The following is a 21511-nucleotide window of genomic DNA, read 5'->3' as shown; positions in this document are numbered from 1 at the left end:
ATGTTTAGCACTCCCATAATCTCATCTTTAATTCCTCCCCCCCGGGGGGGGGAGCATATTCTAACAATTACGGAATAATAATAATAATAAGCAGCATCAAATTGGGGCCATACTGAATCTGATCTTGGAACACCTAGCCAGTTTAATTGTACTGGAATTCTAATTTAGTGTTTGACTATCATTCACATTAAGGTATACTTCCATGTATGGTTTAGAATTAGTGTACCGTACATTGCTGAAGGTAATTGCTCTGCTTTCTATAATGTTCCCAGAGTGCAAGGATAATCTTATCTGGGTTATGTTTATTTTAAAAAGGACACATGCAGGTTTCACTGGTCCCATGAAATCCAGCAACACATTAAGTTAGCCAAGTTGTAGAAATCAGTATTAAGTCAGCATTATATTCTACATACCCTCTTAAAATTCCAGAGTACACTGTCTGCACAACTCAGTCATTTACTAACCATTTAGGTTTCAGTTTTTATTTGCTTTATTATTTTAAATTATAAACCAAGTGAAGAGTATGAACAAGACACATGCACCTGCTCAGTCACTGAGGGACACATTTTAAGGTTGTGTTAACGGTCTTCCATTTGCAGTCACTTGTGTAAACCCTGCATGCTTTCCTGTACAAAACTGATTCTCAAGCTAGTCTGTGCATGCAAATTCTGTCACTTCTGGGCCCAGGAGACTGCATGTACAGAATCCCATGCACACAAGTAAGAGAACAGGTTTTGAAAACCGAGTCCAAAGTTTGTTTGAGGTTATTTTAAAGTGATTTTAGTGCTGCCTTGGGAAAGGTGCCTTGGGAATTCCTCTGTTTAGTCACAGAACACATTCAGTGGCAGGGCAAGATTCCTCTCACTGCCCCTTTAATTAGTCTTAACTCTAAAGGGCAAGAGTGCAGTTTTACCTCCACACAGATTCAGTCCTTGGTGTCTGCTGAGACCAACACCAAAAGGTGCCAACTGTGCTGGAAATTTGTGTCTAGAGGGTCACATAACCACTACAAACTAGATTGAGACCCTAACCCATTTTGCAGAGGTTTATTACAGTCATTACTTAACCTAAGCACAATTTAATCCACAAGTGAACAGGCCTGGAACACAAACTAGCTGTAGAATTCACACATTCTAGTCTCAGGCTCAAATGACAGCGCAGCTCTCCTACCTCCCCCCACAAAGCAGAGACACAAATTCCATAATTTTTCCCTGCAATTTTTCTACTTAGTTAAACATCAAATAGCCAAGTTAAAAACCTGCCAATCATTCTTTAGCTTGCTAAATATGAAAAGCAAACACTATGGGTTGGTCGACACCTAAAACTTAAGTCAATGTAGCTATGTCAGTCGGGGTATGAATAAGTTACGTTCCTGACCCATGTATCTTTGCCAGCCTATCCTTGGGTGTAGATGTAGCTAAATCAATGGAGGAATGCTTCCATCAACATAGTTTCTGTCATGCAGGGTGGTGGTTTTCCTACACTGATGGAAAAAAAAACAACCTTCCACCAGCTTAGACATAGCTAACCTGGTGTAGTTTCCATAGTGTAGACATACTCTAAGTATCTCTGCTCCTGTTGCTTCTCTCAAAGGCTTTGAAATTCAGAAATGGAGCAGCCCATCCACTCACTCTCCATAGAGCTTATAGCACCTTAGATACACTATCTATAAAAGTCTTTACTATAAAGATATTTCCTGGTGGCAGTAATTTCAGTGCAGTTTACAAGTATAGAACAAAATGCTGATGCAGCCTTTTTGAATACTAAACTATATAGTGTGAACTACAAACAAGTGCTCCTTTTAGGAAACACAATTATTTTTCCACTGAATAAAGTTAATAAATAAAACCAGAAATAACAGTATGAAAGGGAGGCATGGATAAAGGAAAGCCAACCAAAGTCAACCAAGTAAGGGATTAGTTGGATAGTGGTGTTCTCCTTTGAGCCCACTCTCTTCCTTCCAATTAAGCAGGTGTGGAGGGATCCAGCTGCGAGATGAAGACAGTCTTGTTGGCTCATTGTTGCAGTGCGGTTCAGTAAACTCCACCATGGGAATGACCCTCTTCCTATAGGGATCTCCTTTTTGAGGCACAAAAGCTAGGGTCTAGGCTAAGCAGTCATGACATAGGAGCGGTATAATGGGAGACATGTGCAGAGCATTGCCAGCTTGTGACAGGTATCTACTTTCCTGGGATGTGGCTCTAAGAGAAGTTCTGACTCTACAAATGTCTAGATTGAGTTTTAGAGCAGGTTGGGAAGAGCACCTATTCACAAGGACAAGAAACATCTAGAGCACGGCAAAAGCACCACTGCTATGTAGAGAGAGGAAAGACAAAGAGGATGAGGACGCAGAGAATCTGTGCAGATGGTTAAACACCTCAATGTGCCAAGGAGCCATGGCCCATCGAGGCCCCAACTGCTCTAGGTTCGAATGGGGATATCCAGAGAAAGAGAATCTCTATCTCCAGAAAGCATCTGTGTAGCTAAACACATGAACTATCAGCCAAACCTTCCCGAAGGGTGCTGCAGTGTGTGGTAGGCACGGCAGCCATGGAGACTGCTGAGGCCTGAAGCTGAAGTAGTGGGAACAAAGAATCTGTTGAAGCTCAGTGGCTTAGGGGTGGATACAGAATTCCATCCACCACAGCTAGTGTGAGCTCTTTTCTCTCCTCCTCTTCCCATCACAAAGCCAGTCTACTCAACCATTGCACTGGGTAGAGAATTTGGCCCTGAAAGCATTTTTCTGGTAGCAGTTTTCTGCTGGGACAAGTGTGTAGATAAATGGAGAGGGGACTGCCAAACATTGACATTCTTCCACTTAGTGCATGCTCCCATTCTACAGAATGTTACATTTAAGGCTAAAAACCTGCCCTCGAATTACCATTGTGATCTCCCTTTACAGGGACTCGAGAGATGCATGTGAATCAGATGGTAGAATTTGGTAATGAATGTTTACATGGACACAGATTTTGGTTAAAAAGAGAGAGAGAAAGAGGCACCAGGAAGTGTCTGGGGGAAAAAAATCCTAGTTCTAGTTCTTTACAGGCTACCAGAAATTCTAGGATCATCATAAAAAGATTTATGAGTGGCAAGACACAGTCTCTCTCCTTGTAAATGTACCTTTCTTCCCGTTCCCTTTTTTGTTTACGAGCATGGCGGTCCATCACGCTGGTTTTAGTCCTTGTCTTTTTCCAGGAGTAGTAAAATTTCACCAAACTGGCTATCGATTTGTCAGGAAGCTGAAAATAAAATGGTTATACTTTTTAGAAGTCTTCACAGGTTTACATGTACAGCACTACCTGGCTTTCACATCACATGGGCCAGTTTTTGGTACCTACTATGACAGCCAGCAGGAAAGTCATAACCAGCTTCATAGGATAGCCATATCTATTCAATTAACAAAAGAGGTTTTAAAAGGTTGCAATATTGGTTCTTTCTACAACCTTCGATAAGCGTGTAGCAGGTTGTAATATTTTCATTCTCATTGTCCTGCATGTCTACATGATAAGCCTGCCCTCCATCAAGCAACTAAACCTGTATTAAGGTAGCTGACTAATTTGAGTTCTGCAGGCTACCCTAGAAGAGACCTGCATCACTCTTGCCCCTCACCTCATCCCACACAGAGTGATGGGGAGTGCAACAATAACTTTAAAGGCCTGATCCAAGTTCCATTAAAAATCAGGGAGCTATAGGTGGAAGTCAAGTCCCTCTTATTTAAGGATCAAAATTTCAGAAGTTTTGTGATTATCAGTGGCAGATTCATTGTACGCTGAGGGCAGTAAATAGCCCCAAAACTATAAATTTAGTCCATAGACTAACTAATTTGTCCCTCTCCATGGAATGAGTTTTACACCTCTGCTGTAAAATGTGCAATTTTAATACCGGTCAGCATCCACATACAATGCAGTTTATTTCCAGCTACCAGCACAGGCTTCTTCAGTGCAAATTCACAGATAAGGCTACTAACAATGCAGCTAATTTAACTAGTTTGGAATAGATAGTCAGAACACTTGCACTTACTCTTTTGCTGTATAGCCAATACTTAGAATATAGTGTACTTTTCATATAAATGACTGTCAGAGTGTTTGCCCAGCACACTCAGTACCACAGGATGCTACATGCATTTCAAGAGTTGCTCAAAAAATGTCCTGTAATTCATTATTAAGAAACAGTATAGGAGTCTGGCATTAATGCACATTCACAGTATGGGCTGGATGAATGGACTATTAGGTGGACAGAAAGCTGGCTAGATCGTCGGGCTCAGCGGGTCGCAATCAATGGTTCCATGTCTAGTTGGCAGCCGGTATCAAGTGGAGTGCCCCAAGGGTCAGTCCTGGGGCTGGTTTTGTTCAATATCTTCATTAATGATCTGGAGGATGGTGTGGACTGCACACTCAGCAAGTCTGCAGATGACACTAAACTGAGAGGAACAGTAGATACACTGGAGGGTAGGGATAGGATACAGAGGGCCCTAGACATATTAGAGGATTGGACCAAAAGAAATCTGATGAAGTTCAACAAGGACAAGTGCACAGTCTTGCACTTAGGACGGAAAAATCCCATGCACAGCTACAGACTAGGGACCAAATGACTTGGTAGCAGTTCTGCAAAAAAGGACCTGGGGTTACAGTGGACGAGAAGCTGGGTATGAGAGTTAACAGTGTGCCCTTGTTGCCAAGAAGGCTAACGGCATTTTGGGCTGTATAAGTAGGGGCATTGCCAGCAGATCGAGGGATGTGATCATTCCCCTCTATTCTACATTGGTGGGGCCTCATCTGGATGTGGAAAAGTTGGAAAGAGTCCAGCGAAGGGCAGCAAAAAATGATTAGGGGGCTGGAGCACATGACTTATGAGGAGAGGCTGAGGGAACTGGGATTGTTTAGTCTGCAGAAGAGAAGAATGAGGGGGAGAATTAATTGCTGCTTTCAAATACCTGAAAGTGAGTTCCAAAGAGGATGGATCTAGACTGTTCTCAGGTGGTACAAGGAGTAATGGTCTCAAGTTGCAGTGGGGGAGGTTTAGGTTGGATGTTAGGAAAACTTTTTCACTAGGAGGGTGGTGAAGCACTGGAATGGGTTACCTAGGGAGGTGGTGGAATCTCCTTCCTTGGAGGTTTTCAAGGTCAGGCTTGACAAAGCCCTGGCTGGGATGGTTTAGTTGGGAATCGGTCTTGCTTTGAGCAGGGGGTTAGACTAGATGACCTCCTGAGGTCCCTTCCAATCCTGATAGTCTATGATTCACAAAGGGACAGAGTTACGGCCGTTCACCTGAACTGTGAATTTCCTAATTTGGTGCTTACCTGTGCTACATAATGGGCTCCCTTAAATGTTTTACAATCAGTTTGCGTATGACATTTCTGAGGGATTCTTTATATTACAGTTAAAAGGGGGGAAAAATGGGGAAAACAGAAAGATTCTCCTCTCTCCAGGCCTTCAGAGCTCTGCTAGTTTTGCATTAAAATTGTCAGGAGGCATTCATCCAGATCCTATAATCTGGAACCATTTGGCTGGGCACAACAGGAATCCTGTTCATATACTTGCATGAGGAGCTTTTAAAGGAGGACGAGAACAGGACCTAGACAAGCCTTACAAAGGTGCATAGCAGCCCTCCTTACCTTTTGGAACAGTCAGATCACTTTTTACTATTCTGCAAAGTCAGCAACGCATGGAGCACTGCTAGGGTAACCAGATAGTAAGTGTGGGGAGGAAGAAAAAAAAAGGGGGGATTTTTTTTCCAGGTGGGGTATGGGGCAGAGTTAATATTTGTGTATATAATACAAAGCTCCTAATAGAAGGATGTCTGGTCACCCTCAGCACTTCAGCCTTCCTTAGCTGCACACTTTATGAGTGGATCAAAAGCCTTGTGCAAAGTATACTGCATATGCTAGTTTTCAAAGGGTCAGAACTGTCCAATCAAAGCCAGAACTTCACTGGAACAGTCAAAGGGATTTTCACTTAAGGGATATGTTTTCAACTTTAAAACTTTCAACTTTCAACTTCCCATCCCAGCTGAAAAGCTGTTTAAAACTTTGATTTCACTCCCACTCTTCATCCCTTCCAAAATGGATGAAGTTGTTGGTTTTGCGTTTTTGCTGAAAATTTCCTCTCCCAAAAAAAAGTTTACTTGCAGGCAGATTCCAAGCCTAGAAAATTTCATCTCCAAAGGTAAAGTTTCATAAAGACTGAGTGATTGAAAGCAGGGAATTAAATCTACAATCCTCATCTACACAAGCATTGACGCTCTCATATTATACTTAATAAACACTTATCGCCATTGTAAAACGCATAAAACTCCTAAAAAAAAAAAAAATCAATGTTAAAAGAAAGTAAAGGAGATTCAATAAAGCTCTTTGGGGAAAGGACTGTTTTCTTATTACCACTCATTGCACAATGGGTCCCTAAACCCTGGTTTAAGCCTCTAAATACTACTGCAATACAATAAAATGAAGAGTGGCCCCATGAGTGACCAATCAAAAACAATACCAATTCTATAGTCAGAACTGTCTCTCAACATTGTAAGAGAGTCAGATTCTACTTCTAGAAGATTTTTTCTTTGCATGACATGCGGATTCTTTGTCTGCTACTAGAGGAATGTGAGGTAATAAAAGTAATAGTCCCTCCCCCCTCCCAAATCAGCATAGTCCTTTGAATGACAATGCCATAGTCAAGCTTTTCCCCAACACCCCATCCCCACACCGGCAGTCTTTGACAGTCTTCAAAAAGAGCAGTTACATGATTGCTAACAATCCTGTATTGGACAAGGTGACCTCAACAGTTTTTTCCAGGTCTAATTATGATGATCCTACTTACCATCTGCTGAATTCTATGAAATGTTTTCCCATGGAAACTAAAGGCCTGTTCGAACAAGACCTTGTCTTCCACTGTCCACTCATCTGGGAATGGAGTAAAGTTGGGCAAATCTGCCAAGGATTTCTCAATATTATGCTTGTGCCAAAAGAGCATTCCAAGGGCCTGAAAGTAACATGGACACAAAAGAAAGAGAGTTACAATGGGGGGGATGGAGGGGAAGAGGGGGAATATACAGTCCTCACACTGATACAAGTAATAGGGCGATAGGGCAACACAAAAGTTACAAAAGGGCCATGACTCTGACCTCAGATATACGTGTGTGAGGCTGCAGAAGCTTACATGACAGCAAGAACCTGGAATCTGACCCATCACCACTCTGGACTGTGGAGCATCAGAATCTGGCCCATACTGCATAAGCAGCAAAATGAAAGAGTTCTATTGCTGAAAGGCCGCTAGAGATTGCTGCAGGAAAAGGCAAGTGGGGTGGACATTTTTGCTAGTTTAAAAAATAAAAATGGTCTTCCAGCAAAAAAATGGTGCACACAGAGAATTTAGCCAAGGACAAAGTAAAGAGTTAGAAAAATGTGTGTAAAGCAGAGATTAAAACTAAACTACAGGAAGAGTTAGCCCGTGTTCAAGTCTTGATACCTGTCTATTTGATTGGGTATTTTTGTGCTCTTTTTTGGAGGAGGGGACAGACTTATTTGTTGATTGCGCACCCCCTGACAAAGCAGGGGCATAGCTCAGTATCATTTGGAAGGGGACTATCATTTATTCCCCCTAACTTCATCTCCTTCAGTTGCAACTCTGAGTCTCCAGTTCAGAAAACTGAATTAGACAAACAGTTCGCCCTGGCACAAATGAATGCTTTCCCTAGTGAGCCCTCTAAGAGGTGTTCACTCAAAATCTACCACCTTCCGGAAGTGGATGGCAAAAGGGCATTCTGACCTTCCACTCCGATGGAGTGATTATTTTTGGTGCAGTTAGCCTCCCCAGAGTCATTTCAGAAGGGCCTGACCCTAACATGCTACAAATATTTAAAATAAAAATTTTCAACTTGTTTCAGAACTGCTGTTAAGTGAAAACGATCCCCGATCCGCTGACTAAAATATTACCTGTTTGACATATGCAAAGTTGACTCTGGTTCTGCCACCATAAATCCCCCCATCTAGTAGTTTCACCCAGTCCATTCAGACCGACAGTGCTACCTTTGAAACTGGGGTTTCCCCATCCCACTTTGCTATGCAAAAAAACAGTTCCTTTCTGGGCACAAAGTTCTCGCTCCAGTAGATTCTGCAACTATATGACTAAATGCTTGCCTCACCCCAGATCTCTTCCTCATGAAACTAGACTCTCCCTGCTAAATATCTAGATTTCTTCCCCTTCATTATGATACAGAACCAGAAGAGTCTTAACATGCCACGGTTTTGAAGATGTCACGTGAATTATAAAAATTACGACTAGACAGTTGGGAGGGGAGAGCTTAACTAGCTAGTATAGAGGCACATGGAAGATTTTACAAGCGTTATGGTTTCTTCTTTTTTAATATCAGACTCAGTCTCACCTGGGCACCTCCCCAAATATCCCTGTGTGAAGCAACACAAGCTGGACATTAGTGCAGAAATACATTACACAAAGAGGAGATCTGTTGAATGGGCAAAAGTGGTAAATGTTCTTAAAGAGGGGAAGTTGGCCCAGACACCAACCTCTGACAAAGGGCATGGAACACAAGTGTGATTTTTTTTTTAATTTTTTTTTTTAAATAGGTCAGGCTCTTAACACTTACAATATTTTTTTAAACAGATATTGTTTATAGAAGGAAGACATTTTACATACAAGCTACTTTTACACCACTAGCAATAGTGCCCACGGGGATTTACCAATTCAAAAGTTCTTCTACCCATCCCTCTTCCCTAGGAAACAACTTTACTTGCCCCTGCCCTTCCCCCCACCCCAGGTATCTATTTAGCTGTGGACACAGAACCCTGCTGCAAGCAAGGGAGAGAAGGAGAGGGCTAGAGCAGACAAGTTCCATACAGAACAAATGCAGCCAGCTGGATATGAAGCCCAGCAGACAGCTGAGCTTTAAGCAAGAGTCCCATTCACCCTTCCAGAGAAACCTGCTCCCTACTACTCCATCAACAAGCTGGCACCTGTGTCTCTGCAAGTGATGGAGGGCAGGATCCTCAAGGCAATTGCTATCTCCTCCTCTGCTGCCCTGTGCCTGGGAGGGAGCAAGCTTTGCAAGGTCATTGCTTCTTTGGCTCACCCGACACTTGGGATCTTCTAGGCTGCCACCTGCTATAGTGTCCTGAGCCCTCGAGGAGTGGCTCCCAGCAGTGTGTGCGCGTGCACACACACGGTCAAATGCTTGCCACCACCTAATAAGTTCAGAGCCAGAGGCAAAAGTCCTAAAGCAGGTTGTCTAGGCTTGAACGGTTCCCTCAAAATTCTCACTCTTCTCCTCCTCCCTCCAAAGGATCTCATGTCTAACGTCAATCTGAAAGGGGAAGTGTCCATGGTTTTGCAATTTTTTCCTGAGGAAGGCCAATTTCAAAAATAGAATTTCTATAACATTGGATTAGTAGGACTATTTGCATAAAATAACCATCCTGGAAGGACATTCTGTGTATTTCCTAGCAGTACTTGGTTTTCAAATTCTAGGACCACCTAAGTCTTTGGGGCATATGCTGTCCTGCAAAGGAAGAACAGTGGAAGGTTCTCTTCCATTTTTACCACCCCAAGACAATTCATTATGGAGAAACAGGAACATAGGATTCAGAGGGTAGCCGTGTTAGTCTGTATCAGCAAAAATAATGAGAAGTCCTTGTGGCACTTTAGAGACTAACCAATTTATTTGGGCATAAGCTTTCGTGGGCTAAAACCCACTTCATCAGACGCATGGAGTGGAACATACAGTAGGGAGGTATAAATACATAGCAAATGAAAAGATGGGATTTACCTTACCAAGTGGGGGGTCAGTGCTAATGAGCCAATTCAATTTAAGTTGGAAGTAGGCAATTCTCAACAGTTGACAAGAAGGAGTGGAAATCACATTTGTACTGTTAATGAGGACAGTGTAAACAAGGTGGCCCATTTGAAACAGTTGACAAGAAGGTGTGAGTATTTAGCAACGTGAAATTAGTTTTTGTAAAAACAAGGAGGGGTACTTGTGGCACCTTAGAGGCTAACAAATTGATTTAGTTTCTGTAGTGACTTATCCACTCCCAGTCTCTATTCAGGCCTAATTTGATGGTGTCCAGTTTGCAAATTAATTTCAGTTCTGCAGTTTCTCGTTGAAGTCTATTAATTGCCATATTGGATCAGACCCAAGATCCCCCTATTCTAGCATTCTGTTTCTGATAGTGGCCAGTACCAGATACTTCAGTGAAAGGGGTAAGAATCCCACTGTAGGCAGACGTGGGATAATCTGCCCCTCCCCGTGAGAGATCAGAATGAGATCTAAGTAACAAGAAGAAATGGCTGGGGATAGGACAAATCCATTTAGTAGGATAATGGGAAGGCAACTGGACAGAGTCCATCAGCTCATTTCACAGATCACTGTAAACCTGACAGCGAATGTTCAATTGCCACCAGCCTTGCTGATCATAGGCTCAAATCATGACAAGTGAACAGTGGGATAACACGGAGAGCTTAGAAAGTGCCAGGTGGTACTGATCATTCAAGCATATAGTTACACAGTTCAGTGAGTTGTCATGCCACAATCCAGAGAGCTCAGTAGCACAAACACATACTTTTCTCCTTCCTCCCTCCCCTTAACCAGATGTTCCCATCCCACTCTCCCTTCTGGTCACAGCATCACAGCCACAAAAATCCTTCTGTTCAAGGAGAAGACATGTTTTCAAACTTTAGACGTTGCGAGAGTTGTCTAAAAACAAAAGTGTGTCTTCAATGTTTAAAGCTTCAGACCTGGCAGCTGGCTGCACCTCAGTTTTATAAGTTTTTTAATTTTAAACAAAGTCTGATCAGTTTTCACTTTCCAAAAACATTCACCTTTCGACTAAAATCGAATAGAAGGTCACTCAAATAGGTGGGGCTTAGTTTTTTGAGGAAAAAGAAAAGGAGGACTTGTGGCACCTCAGAGACTAACAAATTTATTTGAGCATAAGCTTTCGTGAGCTACAGCTCACTTCATTGGATACATGCTCAAATAAATTTGTTAATCTCTAAGGTGCCACAAGTCCTCCTTCTCTTTTTGCAGACACAGACTAACACGGCTGCTACTCTGAAACCTTTTTTGAAGAAGTCATTCATGACTTCACATATTAAAACAACACACCTATCTCAACCTTAAAGGTTATCTGTGTTTAAAAAAAAGGGAAGAATTAGGCTTGTGGCTATTCACTGCTTTAAGGGGTTTTATTATTAATTATTATTATTTTTGGTCCTAGAAATATCATGATTGTCATTTCTGATCTTCCCTGGTTTTGCTGGAGCATCTGCTGGACAGCTCAGAGCACATGTATTGTATGGTTTCTCACACCTTAGCAACAGGGATGCTGAAAAAGACAGTTACCTGTTCCGTAACTGGCGTTCTTCGAGATGTCTTGCTCATGTCTATTCCACAGTAGGTGTGCGTACGCGCCACATGCACCGGTGCTGGAAGTTTTTCCCTTAGTTGTACCCATGGGGGGGGGGAGCACCACTATGACCCCTGGAGTGGCAACTCTATCGCGCTGTAAGGGAGGCCGCGAGCTCCCGCTATCCTCGGTTCCTTCTTGCCAGACAACTCTGACAAAGGGGAAGAAGGGTGGGATGTGGAATAGATATGAGCAACACATCTCGAAGACCACCATTTACGGAACAGGTAACTGTCTTCTCTTCTTCGAGTGATTGCTCATGTGTATTCCAAGCTACATCTGTTGGAGGTGGGTAGGAGTTCACGAGTTCCTGGGACGCAGTACTGCTCTGCTGAACCCGGCATCATTCTAGTTTGGGAGACGATCGCATAGTGTGCAGTGAACATTTGTACTGAAGACCAGGTGGCAGCCCTACAGATATCCTGGATAGGGACACAGGCTACATAGGCAGCTGACGAGGCCTGAGCCCTCGTTGAGTGTGCCCTGACGATTGGTGGCGGGGAAACCCCTGCCAGATCATAGCACATGCGTATGTACGAGGTGATCCAGTGAGAAAGGCGCTGGGTGGAAATAGGCTTCCCCTTCATACGCTCGGCCGAAGCAACGAAGAGTTGCGAGGATTTACGGAGCGGTTTAGTCCGATCCAGGTAGAAGGCCAGTGCCCTGCTCACAGAGTGTGGAGGCGGCGTTCCTCATTGGAGGAATGGGGCTTGAGACAGAGCACGAGAAGGAAGATGTCCTGGTTCCATATGGAAGGCGGAGACCACCTTCGGGAGGAATGCAGGACATGGGCGAAGTTGGACCTTATCCTTGTGGAAGACCGTATATGGGGGTTCCGAGGTCAAGGCCCTGAGCTCTGAGATACGTCGGGCTGACGTGATTGCTACAAGGAAGGCTACCTTCCAGGAGAGGCGAGACCAGGAACACGTGACCAAGGGCTTAAAGGGAGGCCCCGTGAGGCAGAACACCACCAGGTCTAGGTCCCATTGTGGTACAGGGGGTCTAGCACATGGGAATGAACGGTCAAGGCCTCTCAGGAAGTGGGAGGTCATATTATGGGAGAAGACCAAGTGCCCTTCCACTGGCGGGTGGAAGGCCAATATAGCCACCAAGTGTACTCTGACAAAGGCGGGTGCCAGCCGTTGGGTCCTAAGGGACAGGAAGTACTCAAGGATAAACTGGAGCGGTGCGGACGATGACGAAACTCCCTGCTCCCCCGCCCACCTGGAAAATCTGGACCACTTCACCAGGTACATCTGTTGTGTGGACAGCTTCCTACTTTCCAGGAGGATCCGCCTGACTTTCTCAGAACACCTCCTCTCCTCCTCACCTTGCCACTGAGCAGCCACGCTGTCAAGTGGAGAGCGGCCAGATTGGGATGAAGGAGGCAGACTCCATTCTGGGAGAGGAGGTCTGAGCGAAGCGGAAACCTCCTCTGAGGGGCCACCAACAGGTCCAGTAGGGTCCCGTACCAGTGTTGACGGGGCCAGGCTGGGGCGATAAGGATGATACGTGCCTTGTCTGCTTTCACTTTTTCTAGAAAGTTGCCTATAAGGGGAAAGGGTGGAAAAGCATAGAACACCACTTGAGGAGGAAGGCATCTGAGATCGCATCCCTTCCCAACTGCTCCCCCCCCACCCCCGGAACAAAACTGGGGGCAATGCCAGTTCTGGCGGGTTGCGAACAGGTCCACATGGGGAATTCCCCACTCTCGAAAGAGCCGGTGAGTGACCTCCGAGTGGAGCGACCACTCATAATGGGGGAGGAAAACCCTGCTGAGGCGATTGGCCTGTGTATTGCGAGCACCCGGTAGGTGGAAAGACCTCAGGGAAATGTCGTGAGCTGTACAGAATTCCCATAGGCTCAGGGCTTCCCGGCACAGGGCTGAGGACTGTGCCCCACCTTGCCTGTTGATGTAGAACATGGCGGCGGTGTTGCCGTAAGGACTCTGACCACCTTGCCGTGAAGCTGCATGATGAAAGCCACACACGCCAACCGTATCGCTCTGAGCTCCCCGACATTTATATGGAGGGATATGTCCAAGGTTGACCACATCCCTTGGGTTTGCATGTTCCCTATGTGGGCTCCCCAGCTCAAGTCTGACACATCAGACACCAGGTCTATTGACAGGTTTCAGAGTAGCAGCCGTATTAGTCTGTATTCGCAAAAAGAAAAGGAGCACTTGTGGCACCTTAGAGACTAATAGTAGTCTCTAAGGTGCCACAAGTGCTCCTTTTCTTTTTGCGAATACAGACTAACACGGCTGCTACTCTGAAAACTGTAAGGAGAGTGATCACTTAAGATAAGCCATCACCAGCAGCAGGGGGGGAAAGGAGGAAAACCTTTCATGGTGACAAGCAAGGTAGGCTATTTCCAGCAGTTAACAAGAATATCTGAGGAACAGTAGGGGGTGGGGGGGTTGGGGGGGAGAAATAACATGGGGAAATAGTTTTACTTTGTGTAATGATTCATTCATTCCCAGTCTCTATTCAAGCCTAAGTTAATTGTATCCAGTTTGCAAATTAATTCCAATTCAGCAGTCTCTCGTTGGAGTCTGTTTTTGAAGCTTTTTTGTTGAAAGATAGCCACCTCTTAGGTCTGTGATCGAGTGACCAGAGAGATTGAAGTGTTCTCCAACTGGTTTTTGAATGTTATAATTCTTGACATCTGATTTGTGTCCATGCATTCTTTTACGTAGAGACTGTCCAGTTTGACCAATGTACATGGTAGAGGGCATTGCTGGCACATGATGGCATATATCACATTGGTAGATGCGCAGGTGAACGAGCCTCTGATAGTGTGGTTGATGTGATTAGGCCCTATGATGGTGTCCCCTGAATAGATATGTGGACACAGTTGGCAACGGGCTTTGTTGCAAGGATAGGTTCCTGGGTTGGTGGTTCTGTTGTGTTGTGTGTGGTTGCTGGTGAGTATTTGCTTCAGATTGGGGGGCTGTCTGTAAGCAAGGACTGGCCTGTCTCCCAAGATCTGTGAGAGTGATGGGTCATCCTTCAGGATAGGTTGTAGATCCTTGATGATGCGTTGGAGAGGTTTTAGTTGGGGGCTGAAGGTGATGGCTAGTGGCGTTCTGTTATTTTCTTTGTTGGGCCTGTCCTGTAGTAGGTGACTTCTGGGTACTCTTCTGGCTCTGTCAATCTGTTTCTTCACTTCAGCAGGTGGGTATTGTAGTTGTAGGAATGCATGATAGAGATCTTGTAGGTGTTTGTCTCAGTCTGAGGGGTTGGAGCAAATGCGGTTATATCGTAGAGCTTGGCTGTAGACAATGGATCGTGTGGTATGATCTGGATGAAAGCTAGAGGCATGTAGGTAGGAATAGCGGTCAGTAGGTTTCCGATATAGGGTGGTGTTTATGTGACCATCGCTTATTAGCACCGTAGTGTCCAGGAAGTGGATCTCTTGTGTGGACTGGTCCAGGCTGAGGTTGATGGTGGGATCGAAATTGTTGAAATCATGGTGGAATTCCTCAAGGGCTTCTTTTCCATGGGTCCAGATGATGAAGATGTCATCAATGTAGCACAAGTAGAGTAGGGGCATTAGGAGACGAGAGCTGAGGAAGCGTTGTTCTAAGTCAGCCATAAAAATGTTGGCATACTGTGGGGCCATGCGGGTAACCATCGCAGTGCCGCTGACTTGAAGGTATACATTGTCTCCAAATGTAAATAGTTATGGGTGAGGACAAAGTCACAAAGTTCAGCCACCAAGTTAGCTGTGACATTATCGGGGATACTGTTCCTGACGGCTTGTAGCCCATCTTTGTGTGGAATGTTGGTGTAGAGGGCTTCTACATCCATAGTGGCTAGGATGGTGTTTTTAAGAAGATCACCAATGGACTGTAGTTTCCTCAGGAAGTCAGTGGTGTCTCAAAGATAGTTGGGAGTGCTGGTAATGTAGGGCCTGAGGAGGGAGTCTACATAGCCAGACAATCCTGCTGTCAGGGTGCCAATGCTTGAGATGATGGGGTGTCCAGGATTTCTAGGTTTATGGATCTTGGGTAGCAGATAGAATACCCCAGGTCGGGGTTCTAGGGGTGTGTCTGTGCGGATTTGTTCTTGTGCTTTTTCAGGAGTTTCTTGAGCAAATGCTGTAGTTTCTTTTGGTAACTCTCAGTGGGATCAGAGGGTAATGGCTTGTAGAAAGTGGTTTGGAGAGCTGCCTAGTAGCCTCTTGTTCATACTCCGACCTATTCATGATGACGACAGCACCTCCTTTGTCAGCCTTTTTGATTATGATGTCAGAATTGTTTCTGAGGCTGTGGATGGCATTGTGTTCTGCATGGCTGAGGTTATGGGGTAAGCGATGCTGCTTTTCCACAATTTCAGCTTGTGCATGTCGGCGGAAGCACTCTATGTAGAAGTCCAGGCTGCTGTTTCGACCTTCAGGAGGAGTCCACCCAGAATCCTTCTTTTTGTAGTGTTGGTAGGAAGGTCTCTGTGGGTTAATACGTTGGTCAGAAGTGTGTTGGAAATATTCCTTGAGTCGGAGACGTCGAAAATAGGATTCTAGGTCACCACAGAACTGTATCATGTTCGTGGGGGTGGAGGGGCAAAAGGAGAAGCCCCGAGATAGGACAGATTCTTCTGCTGGGCTAAGAGTATACTTGGATAGAGTAACAATATTGCTGGGTGGGTTATGGGAACCACTGTTGTGGCCCCTTGTGGCATGTAGTAGTTTAGATAGCTTAGTGTCCTTTTTCTTTTGTAGAGAAGCAAAGTGTGTGTTGTAAATGGCTTATCTAGTTTTTGTAAAGTCCAGCCACAAGGAAGTTTGTGTGGAAGGTTGGTTCTTTATGAGAGTATCCAGTTTTGAGAGCTCATTCTTAATCTTTCCCTGTTTGCTGTAGAGGATGTTGATCAGGTGGTTCCGCAGTTTCTTTGAGAGTGTGTGGCACAAGCTGTCAGCATAGTCTGTGTGGTATGTAGATTGTAATGGATTTTTGACCTTCAGTCCTTTCGGTATGATGTCCATCTGTTTGCATTTGGAGAGGAAGATGATGTCTGTCTGTATCTGTACGAGTTTTTTCATGAAGTTGACAGATTTCCACTCTATACGGCTAAATTCAGTGCCTTGCATAATGACAGGTTTCAGAGTAGCAGCCGTGTTAGTCTGTATTCATGTGCCAGCAATGCCCCTCTACCATGTACATTGGTCAAACTGGACAGTCTCTACGTGAAAGAATGAATGGACACAAATCAGACGTCAAGAATTATAACATTCAAAAACCAGTTGGAGAACACTTCAATCCCTCTGGTCACTCGATTACAGACCTAAGAGTGGCTATCCTTCAACAAAAAAGCTTCAAAAACAGACTCCAACGAGAGACTGCTGAATTGGAATTTATTTGCAAACTGGATACAATCAACTTAGGCTTGAATAGAGACTGGGAATGGATGAGTCATTACACAAAGTAAAACTATTTCCCCATGTTATTTCTCCCCCCCACTGTTCCTCAGATATTCTTGTTAACTGCTGGAAATAGCCCACCTTGCTTGTCACCATGAAAGGTTTTCATTCCCCCCCCCCGCTGCTGGCTTATCTTAAGTGATCACTCTCCTTACAGTGTGTATGATAAACCCATTGTTTCATGTTCTCTGTGTGTGTATATCAATCTCCCCTCTGTTTTTCCACCAAATGCATCCAATGAAGTGAGCTGTAGCTCACGAAAGCTTATGCTCTAATAAATTTGTTAGTCTCTAAGGTGCCACAAGTATTCCTTTTCTTTTTTCAGGTCTATTGAGAGGGCCGTCTCCCAGAAAAGAGCCCCTTGGAGCATGTTTCCCGGGGAGGACCACCATTGTAGGGAGGCAATTATCAGGGTCGGTACCGTGAGGGCCTTGTCCAGGCCGTCCCGTGCCTGGGAGAAGTGGGAGGCTAGCCATACCTGGAGGGGCCTCATTTGGAGCCTGGCGTTGCAGACCACATACATGCACACCGCCATGTGTCCCAGGATCTGAAGGAAAGCCCTTGCTGTTGTCACCAGAAAAGTCGTGACAGAAGCGATGAGACCTTTGAGGATTATGAACCTGGCCACTGGGAGAGAGGCTGTGGCCCTTAAGGAGTCCCGTAGTGCCCCTATGAATTCTATGCGCTGCACCGGGACCAGTGTTGATTTTGTTTTCGTTTACTAACGGACCAAGATTGGTGCATGTAGACAGGAGCAGATGCACACGGGCCCTTACCTGAGACCGTGAGTTGCCCTTGAGAAGCCAATCGCCCAGATATGGGAACATCTGGACCCCTTCTCATCTGAGGTAGGTTGCTATACACTTTGTGAACAGCCTGGGAGCCGTGGATAGGCCAAATGGGAGAACCGTGAACTGGTAGTGGTCGGGCCCCATCAGGAAACTGAGGAAGCGCCTGTGCCCTTCGAAAATATGGATGTGGAAATATGCGTCCTGAAAGTCCAGGGCCGCGTACCAGTCCCCCGGGTCCAGCAAGGGGATAACAGAAGCCAGGGATACCATGTGGAACTTGGAGCGGACCATAAACCGATTGAGATTCCTCAGATCTGGATGGGCCTGAGACCTCCTTTTGCCTTTGGTATCAGGAAATATCAGGAGTAGAAGCCCCTGCCCTGGAATTCTACTAGCACTTTCTCCATCGCCCCCAGGAGTAGTAGTAGTTCCACCTCCTGACTTAGGAGATGAACATGCTCTGTGTCCCCCAGCCCACCAGGGACGGGGGGTGGTTGGGTGGGGGTGAACTGAACTGCAACATGTAGTCCTTGGAAATGGTGCTGAGGATCCAGCGGTCCGAGGTTATTCGTGACCATTCCCCACGGAAGGCAGACAAAACACACTTTATTAGTGGGGGTTTCCATGGCAACTACCCCAGTGCCCCCCCCTGCAAACAGTCAAAACCACCTCTTTCCCTGCCTCTTGCCCTTAGAGGGCCCGGGCTGTGGGGCAGAGCAGGAGTTTCGTTGAGGCCTGCGCTTTTGGTCTCTCGGCCTCGTGTAAGGGGCTCCTATCTGCTCTGTGCAGGGTGAGCCAACGTCTGTGGTTTGGCCTTGTCCTTAGCCGGAGGGACGTATTGGCCCAAGGTCTGCAGGGTGGTGCGAGAGTCTTTCATCCCATGTAGCCTGTCCCGTGCCGTCCGCCTGTTTGGGAAACAGGGCTTTCCTGTCGAACAGGAAGTCCTGCGCGAGGTACTGGGCCTTTGCAGAAAGCCCGGACAAGAGGAGCCACGATGCCCTGAGCATGGAGATCGCGGAGGCCATCGAGCGAGCCGCCGTCTCCGCCGCTGCCTTCAGGGCAGCTTTGGCTGCCGTCACCCCCTTGTCCACCAATGCCTTAAAGTCCTTCCTATCCTGCTCTGGGAGGAGTGGCTCGAACTTTGGCAGGGACTCCCATAAATTAAAATCATATCAGCTCATAAGGCCTGATGGTTGGCCACCCTGAGCTGGAAACTCTAAGAGGAGTAAAGTTTTCTACCAAAAAGGAGTCTAGTCTCCTGGCGTCTTTATTCTTGGGGGGTGGGCGCAGGCTGGCCCTTCCGCTCCCGGTGGTTCACAGATTCCACCACTAGAGAGTTGGGTGCCAGGTGAGAGTGGTTCTTGGCCGGCACAAAATACTTCCTCTCAGCCTTTGTGGAAATCGGGGCCAGAGGGGCAGGAGCTAGCCATAGGCCATCTCCAAGGCGTTGAAGATGTTGGCTACACCTTGGTGAAGGGGTAAAGCCACACGGCCCGACACCGAGTGGGACAGTACATTAAAGAGGGAATCAGACAGGCCCTCCATCTCCTCGGCCTGCAGCTGGAGGTTCGATGCCACCCGCTTTATCAGGACTTGATGCGCCCTGAAGCCTTCCTGTGGAGCAGCGGGTGGTGGTGCCATAATGGTGTCATCAGATTCAGAAGAAGAGGCCGGCATGTGGCTGTAGGCCTCAGCCGGTGCCAGGGGATCAACCCTCAGGTTGGAGTCTGGGTGTGGGGCTGACGACTCATGACCCGTCATCTTGTCCCCCTCTGCCTAGATAGCGAGGCCAACAGGGCCTCGGACGCCCCAGCCACCGAGCGGGTCCACACCTGGGTAGGCATCGTCAGCCACCGTGCCCATTGACACCATTGTCCCTGCCATGGGGCCCCTTGCCACTGTCCATGCTGTGGGCCTGGTGGCACTATCTGGTCTGGCTGAGCAGTACAGCCCAGCGAGGGGCGGGCTGGGTGCTGAGGCCACCACTGACCAAACAGTACCATAGGAGCGGTGGGAGCAGTGGTGCCTACGATGCTGTCTTCCACGGGACTGGGACATCGACGTCGAGGACCGGTACCCGCCGGAAGTACTGTCCCGAGACTCACTTCGGCGCCTGGAGCTGCGGTACTGGTGACACGCGGCAGGAGCCCCGTGTACGACGCCTGACAGAGCGGGAGCTCGACTGGGAGCGTCAACTTCGGTTGCGCCGAGACCAGCTACAATAGCTGCATCATGAAGAGGAGCGCCTTCAACGCCTATCTTGGTGCCTGCGTCCGCTGCTGCGTGGCGTAGTTGGACCCGGGGACTCCTGCCCGGATGGAACCCTGGTTGGCGTTGAGGGCGGTGGATGCGAGCTGCGGGTGGACCAGTTGCTGCGTACCAAAAGAAACAGAGAACGGTCTTCAGAGTGAGTGCGCTGTGCTGGGGAGGCCTGTCGAGCACCCAGTGGTGGTTTGCCTCGGGACCGGGGGCCTGCCCCCAGTGGCGCCCCGGGCACCGGCAAGCTCAGAATGTCACATGCGGCCTGTAGAGCCTCCGGCATCGATGGCATCCTGACTGCGGGAGAGTCGCGTGTCGGCGCTGCCGGGCTACTCCACTCAGCGCAAGTCAGAGGTTTCGAGCCGGGGGGGGGGGGGGGAAGACAGAGGGCTGCCCAACGCAGGACCAGCCTCTCCCCCTTCCTTCTCTCAGCGCCGCTGCGAAGTCGAGCTCTTCCTTCGTTTCTTGGAAGGGGAACAGTGCCGACTGGTGGCGGGCGCTTCGCTGTGCACCGACGATGCTGCGCCCGGTGCCGAGTCCACACAGCATACCGGCATGGAGTAAGCACCAATTCCATAAGAAGAGCGTGAAGCCCGACATCTCTCTCCTTCTTAGTTTGCAGCTTGAAAGACCTGCAGATCTTACAGCATTCACTCACGTGAGTTTCGCCCAAGCAGCGGAGACACTCAGCATGCAGATCACTCCTTGGCATGGAGCGGCAACAGGAGTCACACGACTTTAAGCCTGGGGCACGGAACATGCCCTGTGCCCACTCTAACAACTGAGAAACTACTTTCCACGAGTTACTAACAACTAGCTAAAGGTACCACTAAGATCAACTGGAAAGGCTGCAGCAACCCTGGAGCAAGAAGTTCCGACACACCTTCACTAGCGGCAAGAAGGAATCGAGGGTGGGGGGAGCTCGCGGTCCCCCTTATAGTGCGATATAGAGGCGCCACTCCAGGGGTCGCAGAGGTGCTCCCCCCTTACGGGTACTGCTAAGGGAAAAACTTCTAGGACCGGTGCACGTGGTGTGCACACACACCTACTGTGGAATGCACATGAGCAAATACTCGAAGAAGAACTTTAAGATGTCTCTTCTCAAGAATGTTTAAGACCTACACTTTCAATGGCTAACACAAAAATGAGGGTTTGATCATCTGACTAAAATCTCTTCCCCTCTTAATCACTCACCCTTCAGTCCCATTGCTCTTGCAAGGACATAATTTCTCTAATTCTCAAGTCAAAGTCCTCCAGTAGAGACAATACCTTTATTCCCAATATAATAAACCAGCAAAACCCATCCCTCCTCCCCACAACATAATTTAATGCACATGAGATGTCCCACTTAATTCAGAACTTCTCAGATGCATGAAGCTACCCAGCTATCCAAGTGTTTGTCGAGATGCACCTTAAGGAGGAGACAGAAAAAGCCAGAGTAAAATCTGGGCCTCACTCAAGTAAAGGAGAGCCTTGAGTGAAGTTGAGTTAAAGGCTGCAATGAGACCAGAATTTTACCAACATAGATATAGATCAGACTGCAATACAAGGCCAAATACCTCTGAAAATCAATGGGAAGTTTGCATCAAAACACTGAAATTTGGGTGTTTTAGTGACTATCACTAATAAA

At 46.8% G+C, this 21511-nt stretch overlaps 1 protein-coding gene across 3 annotated transcripts in view; it reads right to left on the bottom strand.

Moving 5' to 3' along the window:
• Positions 1 to 21511, bottom strand: part of RCOR1 (REST corepressor 1) — a 135028-nt gene that overhangs the window by 29941 nt on the left and 83576 nt on the right. For all 3 annotated transcript variants that reach the window (XM_038406611.2, XM_038406610.2, XM_038406612.2), the window contains 2 exons: positions 6810 to 6971; positions 3121 to 3239 (listed from right to left, as the gene is read on the bottom strand). In XM_038406611.2, the coding sequence (XP_038262539.1) occupies positions 3121 to 3239; positions 6810 to 6971 (281 nt within the window). The remainder of the gene's footprint in view (positions 1 to 3120; positions 3240 to 6809; positions 6972 to 21511) is intronic.

Source organism: Dermochelys coriacea, chromosome 6 (assembly GCF_009764565.3).
Source record: "Dermochelys coriacea isolate rDerCor1 chromosome 6, rDerCor1.pri.v4, whole genome shotgun sequence".
NCBI classification, from domain to species: domain Eukaryota; kingdom Metazoa; phylum Chordata; order Testudines; family Dermochelyidae; genus Dermochelys; species Dermochelys coriacea.
Note: the sequence above shows the minus strand (reverse complement) of the source record. Positions and strands in the feature narration are given on the sequence as shown.